At 37.5% G+C, this 16,984-nt stretch overlaps 11 protein-coding genes across 11 annotated transcripts; all 11 read left to right on the top strand.

Annotated features, from left to right (window-relative positions):
- Positions 1-184: 184 nt before the first annotated feature.
- On the top strand, positions 185-1,942 carry LSM04_009132 (Alpha-D-phosphohexomutase; the record flags this gene model as incomplete). The annotated part of the gene is made up of 1 exon (XM_067332709.1): positions 185-1,942. One exon carries the CDS (start codon positions 185-187, stop codon positions 1,940-1,942), a length of 1,758 nt encoding a protein of 585 aa, XP_067185899.1.
- Positions 1,943-2,360: 418 nt separating this feature from the next.
- On the top strand, positions 2,361-5,870 carry LSM04_006877 (uncharacterized protein; the record flags this gene model as incomplete). The annotated part of the gene is made up of 1 exon (XM_067332708.1): positions 2,361-5,870. One exon carries the CDS (start codon positions 2,361-2,363, stop codon positions 5,868-5,870), a length of 3,510 nt encoding a protein of 1,169 aa, XP_067185788.1.
- Positions 5,871-6,206: 336 nt separating this feature from the next.
- Positions 6,207-7,181, top strand: LSM04_007506 (uncharacterized protein; the record flags this gene model as incomplete). The annotated part of the gene is made up of 1 exon (XM_067332707.1): positions 6,207-7,181. The coding sequence occupies one exon, from the start codon at positions 6,207-6,209 to the stop codon at positions 7,179-7,181; it is 975 nt and encodes a 324-aa protein (XP_067185816.1).
- Positions 7,182-7,631: 450 nt separating this feature from the next.
- Positions 7,632-8,225, top strand: LSM04_002248 (uncharacterized protein; the record flags this gene model as incomplete). The annotated part of the gene is made up of 1 exon (XM_067332705.1): positions 7,632-8,225. The coding sequence occupies one exon, from the start codon at positions 7,632-7,634 to the stop codon at positions 8,223-8,225; it is 594 nt and encodes a 197-aa protein (XP_067185600.1).
- Positions 8,226-8,538: 313 nt separating this feature from the next.
- LSM04_001914 (Ribosomal protein L14P) lies at positions 8,539-9,105 on the top strand (the record flags this gene model as incomplete). Its single annotated transcript, XM_067332704.1, has 1 exon — positions 8,539-9,105. One exon carries the CDS (start codon positions 8,539-8,541, stop codon positions 9,103-9,105), a length of 567 nt encoding a protein of 188 aa, XP_067185584.1.
- A 291-nt stretch (positions 9,106-9,396) lies between these two features.
- LSM04_002073 (uncharacterized protein) lies at positions 9,397-10,176 on the top strand (the record flags this gene model as incomplete). Its single annotated transcript, XM_067332703.1, has 1 exon — positions 9,397-10,176. The coding sequence occupies one exon, from the start codon at positions 9,397-9,399 to the stop codon at positions 10,174-10,176; it is 780 nt and encodes a 259-aa protein (XP_067185589.1).
- Positions 10,177-10,591: 415 nt separating this feature from the next.
- LSM04_007723 (uncharacterized protein) lies at positions 10,592-11,347 on the top strand (the record flags this gene model as incomplete). Its single annotated transcript, XM_067332702.1, has 1 exon — positions 10,592-11,347. The coding sequence occupies one exon, from the start codon at positions 10,592-10,594 to the stop codon at positions 11,345-11,347; it is 756 nt and encodes a 251-aa protein (XP_067185823.1).
- Positions 11,348-11,612: 265 nt separating this feature from the next.
- LSM04_008235 (uncharacterized protein) lies at positions 11,613-12,317 on the top strand (the record flags this gene model as incomplete). Its single annotated transcript, XM_067332701.1, has 1 exon — positions 11,613-12,317. The coding sequence occupies one exon, from the start codon at positions 11,613-11,615 to the stop codon at positions 12,315-12,317; it is 705 nt and encodes a 234-aa protein (XP_067185851.1).
- A 347-nt stretch (positions 12,318-12,664) lies between these two features.
- LSM04_005934 (Major intrinsic protein) lies at positions 12,665-13,360 on the top strand (the record flags this gene model as incomplete). The annotated part of the gene is made up of 1 exon (XM_067332700.1): positions 12,665-13,360. One exon carries the CDS (start codon positions 12,665-12,667, stop codon positions 13,358-13,360), a length of 696 nt encoding a protein of 231 aa, XP_067185741.1.
- A 507-nt stretch (positions 13,361-13,867) lies between these two features.
- LSM04_009021 (LSM domain) lies at positions 13,868-14,215 on the top strand (the record flags this gene model as incomplete). The annotated part of the gene is made up of 1 exon (XM_067332699.1): positions 13,868-14,215. One exon carries the CDS (start codon positions 13,868-13,870, stop codon positions 14,213-14,215), a length of 348 nt encoding a protein of 115 aa, XP_067185893.1.
- A 676-nt stretch (positions 14,216-14,891) lies between these two features.
- On the top strand, positions 14,892-16,814 carry LSM04_008648 (DnaJ domain; the record flags this gene model as incomplete). The annotated part of the gene is made up of 1 exon (XM_067332698.1): positions 14,892-16,814. One exon carries the CDS (start codon positions 14,892-14,894, stop codon positions 16,812-16,814), a length of 1,923 nt encoding a protein of 640 aa, XP_067185875.1.
- Positions 16,815-16,984: the final 170 nt, after the last annotated feature.

Below are 16,984 nucleotides of genomic sequence, written 5' to 3'. Positions count from 1 at the left end.
TTTTTCTCCCCTCTTTATCTACCATATTGGTTTGGTGGTCCATTATTAGATAAGTCTTATCCAAGTTTTTTGTAGGTATCCTTAATTAATAAGAAAATACGAAGCATAAAACAAAAGAGAAAGGGAAATAATAATAATAATAATAATAATAAAAGAACAAAAAAATATAGTTAAGAAGATATATATGTCTCTGAAAGAACTTGTTGAGCAGTGGCTCTTATGGGATCGTAATCCTGAAACTCGAAATTTTATTGAAAAACTTTATAAATCTGGAGATAATGCACGACTAGAGTTACTTCTTGCTCGTCGAATGGAATTTGGTACCGCTGGACTTCGAGGAAAGATGGGAGCTGGTAACAGTCAAATGAATCCTTTGACTATTATTCAAACTACACAAGGTTTAGCGGCTTATATGAAATCTACATTTTCTACAGAACAGCTCTCCTCAAAAGGTGTAGTAATTGGTTTTGATGGACGTCATGGTAGCAGTTATTTTGCACGATTATCTGCCAATGTTTTTCTTAATGCTGGTATTCGTACACGTCTTTTTCGAAAAGTTGTACCTACTCCTTTTGTTCCATTTGCTATTCGTCACTTTGGTTGTGTAGTCGGTTTAATGATAACAGCGAGTCACAATCCCAAAGAAGATAATGGATACAAAGTTTATTGGAATAATGGTGCACAAATTATTTCTCCCCATGATAAGAATATTTCAAGATCAATTATGGTAAATTTGGTCCCACTTAACTCTTCATGGGAACTTACACCAGGATCTACTGATCCTTTTGATGAAGTATGGTTAAATTACTTTGCTACACTTAAGGCAGAGTATAAACCATTAGCAAGAAATAGTTCTGTAAAATTTACATATACACCTCTTCATGGTGTAGGATGCCCTTTCACTCTTAAGGCATTAGAAACTGTAGGAATAAAACGAGAAGATATCAGTGTAGTAAATTTACAAGCTGATCCGGATCCGGATTTTCCTACAGTTAAGTTTCCTAATCCAGAAGAAGGGGCAGGAACTCTTGCTCTAGCTATAGATACAGCTACTAAAGCTGGATCAAATATTATTTTAGCAAATGATCCTGATGCAGATCGTCTTGCCGTAGCTGAAAAACAAAAAGATGGTAGATGGCGTATATTTAATGGAAATGAAATTGGTGCTTTGCTTGGATGGTGGACTATTTTTCACGCTCGTAAATCTGGAGAATCTCTAGAAAATTGCTATTTTTTATCTAGTACAGTAAGTTCAATGATTCTTCGTTCTATAGCTAATAAAGAAGGTATTCATTTTGAAGAGACACTTACTGGGTTTAAATGGATGGGAAGTTTGGCAGAGTCTCTTGTAAGAAGTTCATCAGCTCATGTTCTTCTTGCCTTTGAAGAAGCTATTGGATATATGTTTGGTACACGTGTATTTGATAAGGATGGTGTAACAGCAGCTGCTGTTGTAGCGGATATGATTAGATTTATAAAACAAGATAATGAAAAGCGATTATCCGAAAAACTTTTAGAGATTTATCGAGAATATGGATATCATTTTACTTGTAATTCATATGTGATTGCCAAAGATCCCAGTCGTGTAAAAGAAATGTTCGGGGCAATTGGAAAAATGAATAAAGGATCATATCCCGTTGAAGTTGCTGGCGCTCGTGTTCTTCATATTCGTGATTTAGCAACTGGAGTAGATACCAGAAAACCTGATGGACGAGCGACACTACCGATATCAGCATCGAACCCAATGTTAACATTTTATTTTGACAATGGTGTTACTATGACATTGCGTGGCAGTGGAACAGAGCCAAAATTAAAGTGGTACGCTGAACTTATTACAGATGATTCGTCACGAGAAAAAGAACTCTCTGTATTTGTGGATAACGTTGTTGGGGAGCTTGTGCGTCCCACACACTACAACTTTCAGAGACGTTCAAACATTTAATGGTAAGGTTTTTTTTGTTTTTTTTTTTTTTTTTTTTGGTTTTGGAGAAGGATTATATAAGGTTTTCAATAAATAGCACACTAGGGAAGGAAATAAAGAAGGGATTTTAATTTTTCTATTTTTATCTATCAAATACTACGATCAAATTATCAACTTTCAAGAACAAACAAAATCTCAGCTATACCACTAAATAAAGTAGCTTTACTAGGACTTTAAAATAGTTTTAATTGGTGTATCTTTTTATTATTTTTTTCCTTTTGTATTATTATTATTATTATTATTATTATTATTATTATTATTATTATTGTTGTTGTTGTTGTTGTTGTTGTTGTTTTATTGTGGGTATGTTATTCTTTTTTTTTTAGTTCTCCACCCTTCTTTTAGCAGTCGGTACTGAACAGAGGAAGAAATAGACTGTATGTCACCTGCTTTATCTACGAAGATAATTCCTGGAAAAGCAGCCGTATTAGGTGGTAATACTGCTCCTATTGATGAAGTTGGGAAGTGGCCATATCAGGCAGCACAGTATGGATGTCAAGATTTACTGGCTTACAGTTCATATTTAAATGAGTCTGGTGATGTTTTTGTAGTTGATATGAATAGTATGCAATTAGTGCAAACACTTCATGGTCATAACTCAGTTGTAACGTGTATTCAATGGAAACCACCACCTTCATCCTATTTACAACATGGATTATTTCTTATTACTGGTGATAATAGAGGTTTTATTGCAATATGGGACGTAACAGAAGGAGTTATATTAAATAGTCTTCAAGTACCAAATGCAGAACCTATTCATGCATTATCTCTTCCAACAAAACATCATTTTTTAGTATTAACAAAAAATTGTTCAGCTCTTTTGTATGATTCACATTTGGCAGGTAAAGAACCATTTCGAGATCTAAAACTTCCCTTTAGAGCAGAAAATACGAAAAATATCGTTCCATTACGTTTATGTTCCTCAAAATTATGCCCAAGTCAAACATATTGCGTTGTTCTTGGTGATCGTATTCGTATTGTCGCTTCTTTAGAATTCAATATTACCAAAAATTCAAGTGATACATGGGTAAAAGATCTCATTTATGATAGTCAAGATGGACATGAAACTGTTTTTGATGCCGTTTTTAGTGAAGCTCAAGAAGAAGTATTATATTTTGCAACAAGAAATTCTGTTGGTGCCTATGATTGGAAAACAGGTTTAGTTCTTAATGAGCAAGTGTTATGGCATACTAAAGGTGATGTGGAATTTAGACGTATTTTTTCTTCTTCACCAAGTACAATCGATGAGTGTTCCCAGCAAATTCCTCTGTTATATTCTTTTGGAACAGATCAACGATTGTGTGCTTGGTATGTACATCGAATAGATAAAGTTACAAATGTAGCTATTGATGTAAGAGGAGCAAGAATAGGATCGAAAACAGTTGCGAATGTGGTTCAATCTCAAAGTTCTTCAAATCTTTTTAGTATTATTTTTACAGATGGTTCAGTAGCCAGATGGCTTTATCGAATAGAGTCTAGACGATGGATATTAGAAGGTTATTTATCATTTGATCTCACGAAACCAATGGATTTTTGTCTGGTTGGACAAAATATAATTTGTTGTGCTTTGGAAAGTGGACATTTAGTAATGATTGATGTAAGGCATAATGTGACACTTAGACGAGTTAATATTGTACATTCTGGTGGTACTCGTATTATATTATTAAGTCCTCACAAATGGGGAGAATCTGTCTGGGTAGTTACCAATAAATCTACACAATTTAATCACTTTCATCAAGTAACACTTTTTGATTGTCGTAGTGGTGTTGTACTTCGTGTTCTTCGAAAACCTATAAATCCTGATGCTAATCGTATGAAAAATATATCTTTAAGTGAAACAGGAAATTTTCTCCTTTTAACATTTTTTAATGGACCTTTTGAAGTTTGGAGTCTTGAAGGAGGTGGTATTATTTATTTATATGAAGGAATGGGTATTGCAGGTGTTTCCTGGGCTCCAATGCCTTTCTTGTCTTGTCTTACTGGAGTACAGGGTTCTCCACAACTTCTCACTATTATCTTTACAGATGGAACGATTAGTTTATGGACCGTCTATAAAGATCGTGTAGTACAAAATCGTGATGTTGTGCCAATATTTTTCAATAATTACCCAAGTAAAGTTATATGCGAACCAACTAATGAAATGGTAGTGATATGTGATGGAATGGGAGCACCTTTACTTGTAAGCAATGGGTCATGGGGATTTCGTGTAAATTCTTTAAAGAATGCTCCTGTAAATAAAATTACATTAAGTGTTGCAGTATCAAAAGTATTGGAAGAGGATAAAATACACGATTTTGCAGAAACACCTTCTCGTGGAAAAGTTCTTATTGCAGCCGTTTTTGGAGATGGTTCTTTTGGTGTATGGAATTCTTATAATCAAGAACGAATAAGTTATTCCTTATTGTCCAAATTGAATTTAATTGCAAGAGTTGTGACATGGATGTCAGATGCTCTTCTTGTTCTTACTAGTAATGGTGATATTGTGGTTCTTGATAAATGGCTTACTTCTGTTAATAGTAGTATATCATGTAAGTCTCCACGTCGTCCAATTCAAAGCAGTGCTTTTTTTCTTCCAACTCATCGTACATATATTCAAACTACTTTGGAGACACAAATAATGTCTAGTCAATCTTCTACAGGATATCAACAAAATATCGTTTCACCAAGTCATTTAATACAATCTATTGATATAGAAAAACGACCTTGTCGTGGACCATTTGGACAAGTTATCACAGAAGATATTTCAACACTAACAAAAGAGTTAGATCTTTATAAGGATACTATGATTCCGAAACACATTCTTTTGTCTATACAAAAAGCGATAGATCAAAGGTGTAACGAAGAACTTGCACTTTATGTAGCTCGTTTTTTTGGTCAAAAAGAGAAACAACGTTTTTGGTCACAGTACTGTATGAGAAAAACTCTCTCAAATATTAATAATGATATTAATGATCCATTACAATCTTATGAAAGACGAAAATGTGGACGAGATCAAGTACCTCCTCTATTTTACCTTTACTGTGATCGTTTCTCAGAAGCTGTTTCAAGTTCTGAAATAGTTCGAAGAAATCGTATGTCATTTAATGATTATCGTATAGCTGCTCTTGAGGCTAGTAAAAATGAAAATATAGATGCCTCAAAATGTCGTTTGGTAGTAGCACGAGAATTACTAAGACTTCAAGAACCTCAGAAAGCCATAGATATTTTAATGGATACTAATTATGAGAGTGAACAATTTCCAAATTTAGCAAATTTAGCCGTTACTATAGCTGCTTCTTCTGCTGCAATTGATTCAAAATCTTCAACTTTGTTTAATGAAACAACAAAACGAGCAGCTGCATTATTTTTAGCAAGAGGAGATTTGGATAGTGCGGTAGAGAAGTTTGTCTTGTCAAATGACTATTATGATGCAGGTCTCGCATTACAGTCTTGTGGTAAATGGATTGAAGCAGCGAGATTAGCAAAGGTGGGTGCTATGTCAAATGAGGAACAGAAGGAACTTTTCTATCGCTGGTCTTCATACTGTGCTAAACGTGGAGAAACGATAGAAGCAGCGCGTGTGCTCCTTTCTATTTCTTCTTTACTTGAGGCACTTGTACTACTTTCCGAGTCACAACATTTAACAGATGTTGCGGGTTTATTTGCCATGATTTTACTAAAAGATATATCATTCTCTTCAAAAGAGTCTTTTCAGATGTTAATAAGTTCACCGACAAGGGATGAAGATTCTTCAGATACGTTAAGAGTTTCTGAAGTTATGTTAAGCACATTAACAGATTACTCTAGTATTTTAAATTCTGTTGGGAATGTAGTTGTGGAACGTGTGGTATTGGAAGTTATTGCATCTCTAAAACGTGTAAATCGAAATGTATCCTCTCCTGATATGTGATAGGAGACTGCTCTTTTTTTTTTTCTTCTTCCCCCATGGGTTTAATCGGCTTCTTCTTTATTTGTTCTTTTTCTAACAAAATTGTCACGATAGACGAATAATTGGGGTAACATTGTTTTTTTTCCCCCTTCATTCTTGTTGTTTACACTTCAGTTTTGTCAGACCCATAGATGTGTATTTGCTCTATTTTGGGGTATCATTTTACAATACACATCAAATAACAATGAAAAAAAAACATTTTTCTTGTATTATTTTTCTTCTTACTCATTTTTTATTTTTTATTTGTTTGAAAACAAATGTAAGGGGCAAGAATAAATCCAAAGTAAGTAATGGATGATGCGTGGTCAAAGGAGTGCTAAGTTTGCAGAGTACACGGCTACATATGCTATTTTAAAACGTCTTGGTATTCATGATACTGTTTTGATTGAAAAACGTGATCCATCTGTAGGTTATGGTGTTTTTATAAGGGATGCATGTGATGCTGGTACCCCTTTGATAGTAGTCCCTTCAAGACGAGTTTGTTCCGTTACAACATTAGATAAACTTGGAGCCAATATGAAAATGATGAAATGCCGTGATATTGAAAAGTTGCATACATTGAATGATGGTGTGATATCAAAACTGTTGGGATGCAAGGGAGAACAGTGGGTTACACTTGCTTGGCGTCTATCTATTGAGCAACAGCGAGCACTTTCACCTTGGTGGGGATGGCTAAACGTTTTACCAGATGCACAGGCATTAAAGACGATGGAAGAAGAAAGTGAACGAAAATGTCGATTACACCATACATCACTCCTACCATATTTAGTACATGCTCGATGTGGTATAGAGCAAGAAGTAAATGTAGTGTATGAGATGCTTGCTAAGGAAAATATTATGGCATCACGGAGTTACTTCCGTAACGCGGTAAATGTGATTCTTACGAGGGCTCAACATTTGCCTAAATGCTGGATTACTGAAGGAGGAGACCCCATAGAGTTAGGCATTATACCTTTTATAGACCTTGTTAATATGCATGATGGTGTTAACAGGAAGCGAAATGCTTCATTGGAAGTTGCTTTTGCCTTTGAAGAACTTCCTAAATGGTATCGTTCTTGGTTTATACAGGAGTTGGAACCGAAAGGTATTGATGGTGAGAAGGAACTTCATCGATTGATGGAGGAACATTATTTTACATTACTTGTGTTGGAGCGGGATTTGACCGCATCTGAAGAGGTTATACTCCAGTGTGAGTTACTACCTTGGGAAACTGGAACTCTTTCACCACAAGAAGAGCTATTACTAGGGCGACTCTTGCGTTACTTTTTTTAATCATATCGTTTTTTTTTTCCCCATTGGGTCTAAATTGTTGAGCCTTTTTTTTGTGTTCTTCTTTCTCTATTCCATTTGTTACCATGGAGATACATTTTTCTTCCTTGTTTTTCTTTACCTGATTTTATTTTTTCGTTTTTTTTTTTTCTAGCTGTAGGTTTACAGTTATCTGTAACGGAAAGAAAAAAAAATTACTGGAGAGAAAGAGTGAGAGAGGGAATCACAGAAAATATTAGTAGTGATTCCCAATAATAGTAGTGAAAGTAGAAGTGATAGTGTTAGTGTTATTGGTGTGTGAGTGAGTTAATAAGTGTGTTTATGTGTGGGATACAGATTGTCTATCGTTGTTGAGAAAAAAGACCCATACAAGGAAATTCACTCAACCCACACGACACCTTGAAAAATAAATATAGAAAAAAAAAGGTGTTAGAGTGAAGAAAAGTGCAAATCATGTCTCTTGCCTTTACACGATTCAAACTACGATGCACAACGTATACTGTGAATGTACTACGTCGATTCTGCGATAATTTTAATATTGCCGTGGCGTCTGTGGCGGATCCACTACGGCGTGTGGGGCACCGCATTGGCGAGGAGTCACCGTGGGTGGTGGTCCTCTTCGCCTCCATGGGCGTCTCCCTCCTCCCCCTCCTCCTCTACCCAACCCTGCGGCCCTTGCTGGTCGCCGACCCCCGCCGGGACCGCGAGGAGGAGCGGGTGCGGCTCTGCCTGCAGAAGGGCATCGACCCCTACCCGTACATGCGGCACAAGGACTACGTCTTTGGCAACACCGCACCGGCCACGCAGTCGGAGGAGGAGGTCCCACTCTCCGCCGCCTGGGAGCACCAGGCCATGCTGGAATTCCAGCGCGCTAAGGAAAAGCTGCGGCAGGAGGTGGGCGGAAATGTGGAGGACTCCGTGGCCAAGATGCTGGCACTGCGAGAGGAGATGCGGAAGGAATTTAGGCGTAATCAACACGCCGTATCGAAAGAGCCGAAGAATCTCATTTTTGGAAAACGGGACGATGTTGACAAAATGCAATCATAAAATGGAATGTGATTGTTTTTCTTTTCCTTTTTTTTTTGCATTTGTCTCTCTTTTTCCCTCTTTTTTATTTTTTTTTCTAGCTCTACTACTGACTGGTGTTATCACTCATTCGCATTCCCTTCTCGATACTTTTTTTATCTATTTTTCTACATGTATTGTTTTCTCTTTTTTGTTCTTTTTTTTTTGTTTTTACTGATTTCCTCCTTTAATGGATTTTATTTATTGTTAATTCTTTTTCTGCTTGTGTTTTATTTTGCTCTCATTTTTTTCCTCTGTCTGTCTATCTATGTGAGGGATTTTTGTAGGGTGTGAGATGTTTCGTAGGTGGACTCTCCGCCTGGCACCGACGACAACGGATGCAGCAGCAAAACTCCCGGCAGGAAAGCCCGTACATAAGTCGTGGTTTCGTCACAATCTTATTATTCGGCGCAAAGCGTCGTATCGCTCTAGATGGGGCACAGGCGCAGAGGGATACGGTACAGGCGTCCCATTCAGCGATCAGGTAAAACTCCACTGTGTCGATAACACAAACTGCAAGCATGTCCGACTTATATCGAAGGCAACAGCGGAACGTTTTGCACATTGCCGAATATTTCCTGCAGTGGCTCACCGTGTTTCAGTGCAGCGATTCAAGTCTGGTCGTGGAGAAGTAAGTCGTCATCGTATAAAACCAGGTAATATTTATTGGGTATGTCTCCTTTCTAGGCGACAAACGAATACGCGAATGAGTGGATTGCAAACTAATTTTGATAGAAATACATGCATACTGATGAATGATCAACGAGTACCTCTAGGAACCCGTGTAATGTACTGTGCGGGAAGACATGTCAACCACAAGTACCACTTGAAAGCTGTTGTACTCGCGAATTTTTTTGTCTGAGTGCCTTTTGGGGGTATTCTAACTCCTTTTTTTTTTGGCTCTTTGGCAGATTTTCTCTGATCGCTTACGTTTCAGGTATATATTCCCTCCTCTCCCTCCCTCTCTTGAAGATCTAATATATATCTGCACTTCTCACAGTCAACGTTCTATGAAATTTTTTGCTCCTATCATTTTTTATTTTTTTTTTTTTTACCTTTCTTTTTTGTAGATATATATTTATTATTATTATTATTATTATTATTTCGATTGTTCCCAAACTTCAGAGTTACATAGTTGTCTAATTTTTCGCTTATGTCTGTTGTAGAGGAACTCCCATCGGATGAGGAGGTGACAGTTCAACCGTATCCTAAAGTTGTTGCAGATACCGGAAGAAGCGTAAATTTGGTGGAGTGTGAACGGCTTAAAAAGGATGGTAATGAGTTATTTGGTAAAGGTTACGTGGAGGAAGCCCTGCAGTTGTACCGTGAGGCACTCAAGCTAGCGCCCATTAAACCACTACGACAGCCGAAACAGCAACGACAAGAAACAGAAGGGGGCACACGAAGTGAAGAGATACCGGCTGAATCCTTGGGGGCAGATTCTTCCCCTCCTAATAGCGGTACCAGTAGCAAGAAGAATGATGTAGAGGAGGGACTCGACAAAACAGAGGACGATGATAGTGTGGACTATACCCTCACTTCACAGGTATTCTGTAATGCTGGATTGTGCTTGTCAAAACTCGAGTTGTACGAGGAAGCCGTGGAAAATCTATCAGAGGCTATACGACACAATAAACAGTATGCTAAGGCATACATTCGGCGCGCGGAGTGCTATTATACACTTGAAAAATGGTCTAACGCATACGGTGATTATGAGGAGTACGAGAAACTTGGTGGTACGTTAGACAGTGGAAGTCAGACACACAAGGCGAGAGCAAAGGCTAAGGTGGATGAAGAAATGCAGAAAATGCTGGGCGATTTAAAGAATTTGGGGAATCGCTTTTTGGGTTATTTTGGACTCTCTACTGACAATTTCAAGTTTGATAAGGATCCCCAAACTGGAGGTTATTCAATGCGCTTTGAGAATTCATGAGATTCACATGACCACAGTTGGACATTTTTTTTTCCGTTCTTCTTCTCCCTTCCATTTGGCTTTGCTTTTCGCGATGCTTTTATTATTATTATTATTATTATTATTATTATTATTATTATTATTATTATTATTATTATTATTATTATTATTATTATTATTATTATTATTATTATTATTACGTCAACGATCCTTGTGTATAAATTTACCTGAGTACACAGTGGGATAAGACTGTTAAAAAAACTCTATTTCTATTAAAATAAAGAATGAGAACCTTTTTATTTATTTTGATTAACTTTTTTTTTCTGTTTTTTTAAATTCTTTTAATTCTTCCTTTCCTTGAGATAGTCTATTTAGTTGCAGAGTATTTGGAAAAGGGAAAAAAAGCTTATTTTCTTATTCTATTTCCTATATTTGAATGCCTGCAGGACATCAGCCACAAGAGCAGGATGGTTCCTCTTTTATCAGTGGCAGTTCTGGAGAAGTCCTCCCTCCACTTCGAAATACCTCCACAGGTTCTATTCCTTGGGATAAAATAGTATCAGAGATGAATGTAGAGTCAAGGGAGTTACGTTCCGCCACAGAAAAAAGGGCTCAACGAATCGTCACTATGGAAGATGAACTACGCAAATTGGTGGACCATAATGCTGGAGTAATGCTTGCAATAGAGCGAGTAGATCGCCAGATTGAGGAGGTCTTAAAGCGTGAAAAGCGTCTGCATCACCTGTCAGCTGCCGCCAAAAAACGAAAGGCGCGATTACAGTTAGAATTAGAAGAATCTGAAAGGGAGTTGGCGACACTTGCTGAGTACGATTCTCAAGCAAAAACTGTATCAGTGACATTAATGTCCCCTGCTCAACGATCCGTTATGGATAATGAAAAGCAGCTAGAGACAGATCGTATTAACAAGGAGAAAAATGAGGTAGCTGAGTTGCAACGCAAGCTATACGATGCTAAATCAAGGCACCGAAAAGTATGCGTAGAAAACAAGAAAATTATGAATACTTTATCCTCTATGAGGGCTGAGGAAAATGAAATTACTAAAATGAAAAATGAAAATAGTGCTCACAACAATAGTAGTGACAGTGAAAATCGCATTGGTCTTAGAATTGCACTTCAGGATCTTCTGAATAGCCTTGAAGAGGTCATAGATGCAGGTAGAAGGTCAGTTTAGTGCTTTTGTTATCAGGTGCCATTTTTTTTTTTTTTGATTTCTCTCTTTTTTTTCCTCTAATTTGCTTCAACTTGGGATTTTCTGGGCCAATGGAAACGAGAAGATAACAACAACAATAACCAAAAAGTAAATACACTACAGTACAGTACACTCACCTTGTTGTCTGTCATGTCATCACTACCCCTACTAAGAAAGCAAAAAAAAAAACAACAATAACATTTGTTCTCTCTTCTTTTTACTCTTTGCGTTACGTGGTGAGGAGGGGATGGAGATTGCCGCGTTACTGGCGCAGTATCTGCACTCCCCACCACCACAACAAATAGCACTGCGAACGACCCACTCGTCTCTCTTCACAGATGACTTGGTAGCCGCACTTGATGAGGCACGATTGACGATGCGGGAGGCGCGGCAGCGTGCAGAAGATGTTCGCCGTGATATTACTGATATTGTGCAGGGAGCTGATCTTCCAGCGGGGCTTAATATCACAGATGAGGAGTTGCGCTTTCTTAGCAGCTCAGAGGAATCGATGATCGCACGTTTTGCAGAGCAAATGGAGGCACTACTATTGCAGAGGGGAGTCTGTGCCTATGGACTACAAGGCAAGGATGCTTTGTCTTCTATTGATCAGTCCAACACTGTTAAACCTTGGTATCAACAGTCTTATATTGTTTTAGAGATTTTGTCCTTTCTTCCTGTAGAATACACGTTAGGGGTTGCTGAGGAAGTATGTATGTTGTGGCGAAGGTGGTTGGGAGATCCTTCTATGACAAGAAAGTTTTGGGCAGACTGTGTGAAACGGGAGTTTACAGAGAGTTTTCACGTGTTGGTTGAATCGGAGGGAAGAGAATTACTACATGGTGGTGATTGGCGTATGATTGCTATGATATGTTGCACAGATAATAATGATGATGGAGGAGTTGATAACGATATGCTTGAGTCTGAAGAGACACCAGTAGTTGAACAGAAATAAATGAATGACGATCAACTACGAATTACAGGTAGTCTTTTCATTGTTTTTTTTCTGTATCTCTCACATTTTTTTCCCCCCTTAAACAAGATTTTACTGTAATTTTTTTTTTATCATGTTTTTTTTTTATTGTTATTACTTTTCCCTTTTTCATTCTGTTATATTCTTTATATCACTAGAAACAGTTAAGGAGAAGTTAAGATACTAGGTAAAGGAGGAAAAGAAAAAACAGGTTTTGGTCTAAAAGTGGATTGTCATATAATTTGAAAAATATTAAAGGGTACGAAAAAAAAAAAAAAAACACTCTGAAAATAAAAAAAACTAACAATAGTGTAAAGTTTTAGTTAACCATGGCGTTCTCCCCATTTGTTAGTGCAGTTGTGGCCGAGTTTATTGGAACGTTTCTTTTCGTTCTTACAGTCCCATTGGCTTCCCTTGGTGTAGGGTCACTTGCACCGTTGCCTATTGGATTTATGCTCGCTGCCATGTCTTTTTCTTTTGGATATATCAGTGGAGCTCATTTTAATCCAGCAATTTCCTTTGCCACACTTATCAATGGTAAAATTGGATTCAAAAAGATGATTTCATACATGATTGCACACGTAGTAGCTGCTTTTCTTGCAGGTTTGTACGGATCAGCTATAGTAGGCTTGGATATTCCTGTTCCATCAACAGATGTATCTTTGGTGAGTGTGTGGCAAGCCCTATTGTGTGAAATGGTGTATACATTTGCTCTAACATCAGTAGTACTACATGTAAACTACTCTAGACAACGAAGTAATGAATTCTATGGATTTGCAATTGGTATGACTGTACTTTCTGCTTCTTTTGCTGTGGGTGGTTATACTGGAGGTGCATTTAATCCTGCAGTGGCAACTGGAACACAATTAGTTGGATGCATTGGAGGAAACTGTAAACCTCTTATGTTTTTTTGGATATATTGGGTCGCACCGCTAGGTGGGGCTTTTCTTGCCTCTATCGCCTATCAAATTCTCGACACACACGAGCGTGATGTTAATGGAAACTTATCGGGACAGGTTTTCTAGAGGAACTGAACGTACAGAAGGCTCTCTTTAACTAAGTCTTCAAGAGGAGTTTTAGGCTTGATCAGGCTATTGAAATAATTTATGGGAGTGGAAATTAATTGAGAGCGCTCGGATTAATGGGACAAATAGCGTTGTTTCTTTTTTTTTCTTTCTTGAATTTTATTTCCCCCCTCTCTCTTTCTCTCTGACTCCTAAAATATCCCCGATGAAGGTTAAAAGAACGAGAGCAAAGCGAAATGGAAATAGATGATACGATATATATATATATATATATATAAACAAGAAAGAAGGTTAACCCATTTTCATGAGATGGTTTGTATTATTGTCTCTTTTTTTGTTTTTCTTTCTTTTTCTTTTCTATATTTTCTCTTTAATCTGTTGTTGTTCTTCTTCTTTTTCCCCCAATCTTTCTGTACTCCTTGGGATAGAGCAGAGTGTAGCACGTCGTGCTTTTTGTTTTGTTTGTTTGTTGTGTGTTTGTCTGGTTGAATTTCTCCCTTTTAGAGAATGAGCGCATTTAGTATTCCGCTTAAAGTGCTCTTCGACGCCATAGGTACGACGATCACACTGGAGGTGTGTAATGGCGAGCTTTACACCGGTACGCTTAGCGAGATTCAGGATAATATGAACGTGCTGCTCACATCTGCGAAGAAGACGACCAAGTCGGGCCGGACGGTGGAACTAAAGAGTGTGTTCGTTCGTGGATCGACGATTGTCTTCTTTCAGCTTCCGGACGCCCTGCGGACGAGTCCAGCGTTGCTGAAGGCAGGAATGGTCGTGTCCAACGCGTTGGATAATAGGGGAGACGGCAAGGGATTTGGGGCGCAGCGTGCTGCTAAACGCACGCGGAAATAAGTCGAGATGGGGAGAAAGAGGAAGAAGAAGGAAGAGTCTTCTAATTTTTTTCTTTTTGTTTTTTGTTTTATTATTACTCTTTTTGTTTTTTCTTGTGGGTTTCTACAGGGGTGGAGTGATGGGATATTTTCCCCTGGCAGAAAAGACGTCTGCTCTCCACATTTTTGACGGAGAGATTAGTATTGGCTCTGCTTTGCCGTGTCATTGCTGTGGTATGCCGCAAGAAGGAAGAACATAGCAGAGAAATAGCAACAACAACAACAACAAAAAGAAATGTTTGGAGATAATTCGTAAAGAAGAAGAAGAAAAGACAGCAGAAAAGAAAAAAGAAAGAGTGACAGAAGGCCTGCAAGAGGGCGGTCTCTGAAAATAAACAAAAAAGAATGGATAGTAGTGATGGTGGTGGGATATTTCTCTACCCCCTTCGCTTGGATGCATCTCAATTTCAATGATTAGATGAGATGAGATTTGTGTTTTTTTTTTATTTTTTTTAAATTTTTCTCTCTTGTGACGCACAGGTGAAAAGTAAGATTCTACGATATTATTTTTATATTCGTTTATTTTTATTTGGTCAAAGTATTGTTCAAAAAGAAAGTCTTTTGTTTCTTCTACGCTCACATAACTCCACTGTATTGCGTAGGTGTAGTTCTCTTATTTCTGCACATGTCTCTGTGTAATGCACCATCATGTCCAACGTAGCGAATTTACACAGACGATGTCGTCCGATCGGCCTTTCTCACTTCCGCGAATAGACAAGAGTGAAACACGGTTACGAAGGGGTGAAACCAATAAAAGTAGTAATAGTTCTCATGCACATGATGATCGTAATGTTGTGGGGAAGACCTTTATAAGTCGACGTGAACCTAAAACATGGGAATACACGTATCGTCCTAAAGTAAAGAGAGAAATAGGGAAAAAAGTCTCTTCCTCTGGTTTACCTGTTGCAGCAATTGATAGGACATTACCTCTAAGAAGAACATGTGATGATGAGACAGCATGTAGGAGACTTTTAATAGCTAATGAGACGATAGAGAGACAACGTCTTTTACGACAAGTACAGAATATGCAACCTATAATGGGTAGTTTTTCCACAGAAAATGAAGAACGTGGTATTCGACTACTTTCTTTAAAAAATTATGCAGGTGCATTTGTATGTTTTACTCGCTCTTTTAGACAAAATACCCGTTCTAAGATGGCATATTATAAACGTGCAATATGTAGTTGGCATCTTTTATTATATGATGAGTGTATTGAAGATTGTCGAAAATCTCTTGATTTGGATCGAGAACTTGTTTCACTTCTTTGTCGTTCACTTATTATACGTGAACGTTATCAAGAAGCACGTCAATGGTACGATTATGCGTTACAAAATTTTATAACTTCAACACAAGACCCTTATGGTGTTAAATGGGAGACGGAATGTGAAGCGATATCTGCACTTCAAAAATTTCGTTCTTTTATAAAGGAAAAAAATTGGGAACAATCTATAGTTGTAAAGGATGCGGCCAAACCTCTTATAGATGGTACACCACTAGTTGTATTAGAAGCAAGAGCTCTTTTGCATGTAAGTCCTCCTACAGCACGTATGCGTCTTCTCCCATATGTTCCTACTATTACGAGACCCTCTCCCAGCCAAACAGAAATGTCTTTAGAGGAAAAGGCAGCATATCGTTCTGTAGAAGAACATTACCTACAAGCTTGTGTTCTTTTAGCACAAATTAATGTGTATTGTGGTACAGAGTATTTGGCAGTTTCTGCAGCTCTTCTTCAAACATGTTTATCTATTAGTCCTGGTTTTGGTCCAGCTGTTCTTCTTGGTAATTATTTAGTCTCTTTAGAAGAAGTTCTTACCCAGGTAACATCTTTGTTTAAACAGAAACGATATGCTGAAGCTATTCCTATTATTCATGATGGTTTGGATTTAGATAAATCAAATTCTTTAATGTGTAGTATACTTCTATGCATGCGAGCTGAAGCTAACACACATCTCGGTAAAGATTTTAAAGTGATCAATGACTGTAATACAGCTATTTCTTTTGATCCAAAGTGTGCTAAAGCTTATGTGCTTCGTGCGGACGCCCATCAAAGGCGAAATGAACGTGCGGAGGCCGCATTGGATCGTCTCACTGCTGTAAAATTAGACCCTACACTACGATATATACTTCGCGGAGATGAGGAACAGTCATTACCAAAACCTGAACAGACAAACACATCAGATGGAATAAATGGGGCACGAAACGATCGTCCAAGTTGGTATGACTTCTTTACATCAAAAAGTGAGTTTGAATCTATACCGAAGTTTTCTATAGGAAGTGATAGGAAGCGTACAAAAGAATCACCAATGACCACTGGGGCGAATACACTTTATGATATTTTGGAATTGGAAAAAGGAGCCAGTATAGAAGATGTTCGTGCACAATTCAAGAAATTAACTCTAATATATCACCCAGACAGGGTAGTGAGGGATACAGTACAAACACAAGAAATAGCATTAGAGCGATTTAAACTTATTAATCATGCACATGAAGTGTTAACAGATCCTAGCGAAAAGTTTATATATGACCTTTCTTTAGGGATTTATTCTGTCACAAACTTATAGTATCTGATCGTCTCTAGGTTCTATTTATTTGTATCAATTCTCACGTTACAGTATTTCCTTGTTTTGTCTTCTTGTTGTATTATTATTATTATTATTATTATTATTATTATTATTATTATTATTATTATTATTATTATTATTTGAACGCAATATATATATATATATATATA

This window comes from Trypanosoma melophagium (assembly GCF_022059095.1).
Source record: "Trypanosoma melophagium isolate St. Kilda chromosome Unknown ctg9segment0, whole genome shotgun sequence".
NCBI lineage: Eukaryota > Euglenozoa > Kinetoplastea > Trypanosomatida > Trypanosomatidae > Trypanosoma > Trypanosoma melophagium.
The sequence above is the reverse complement of the archived record's forward strand: the minus strand, read 5'-3'. Positions and strand labels throughout refer to the sequence as shown.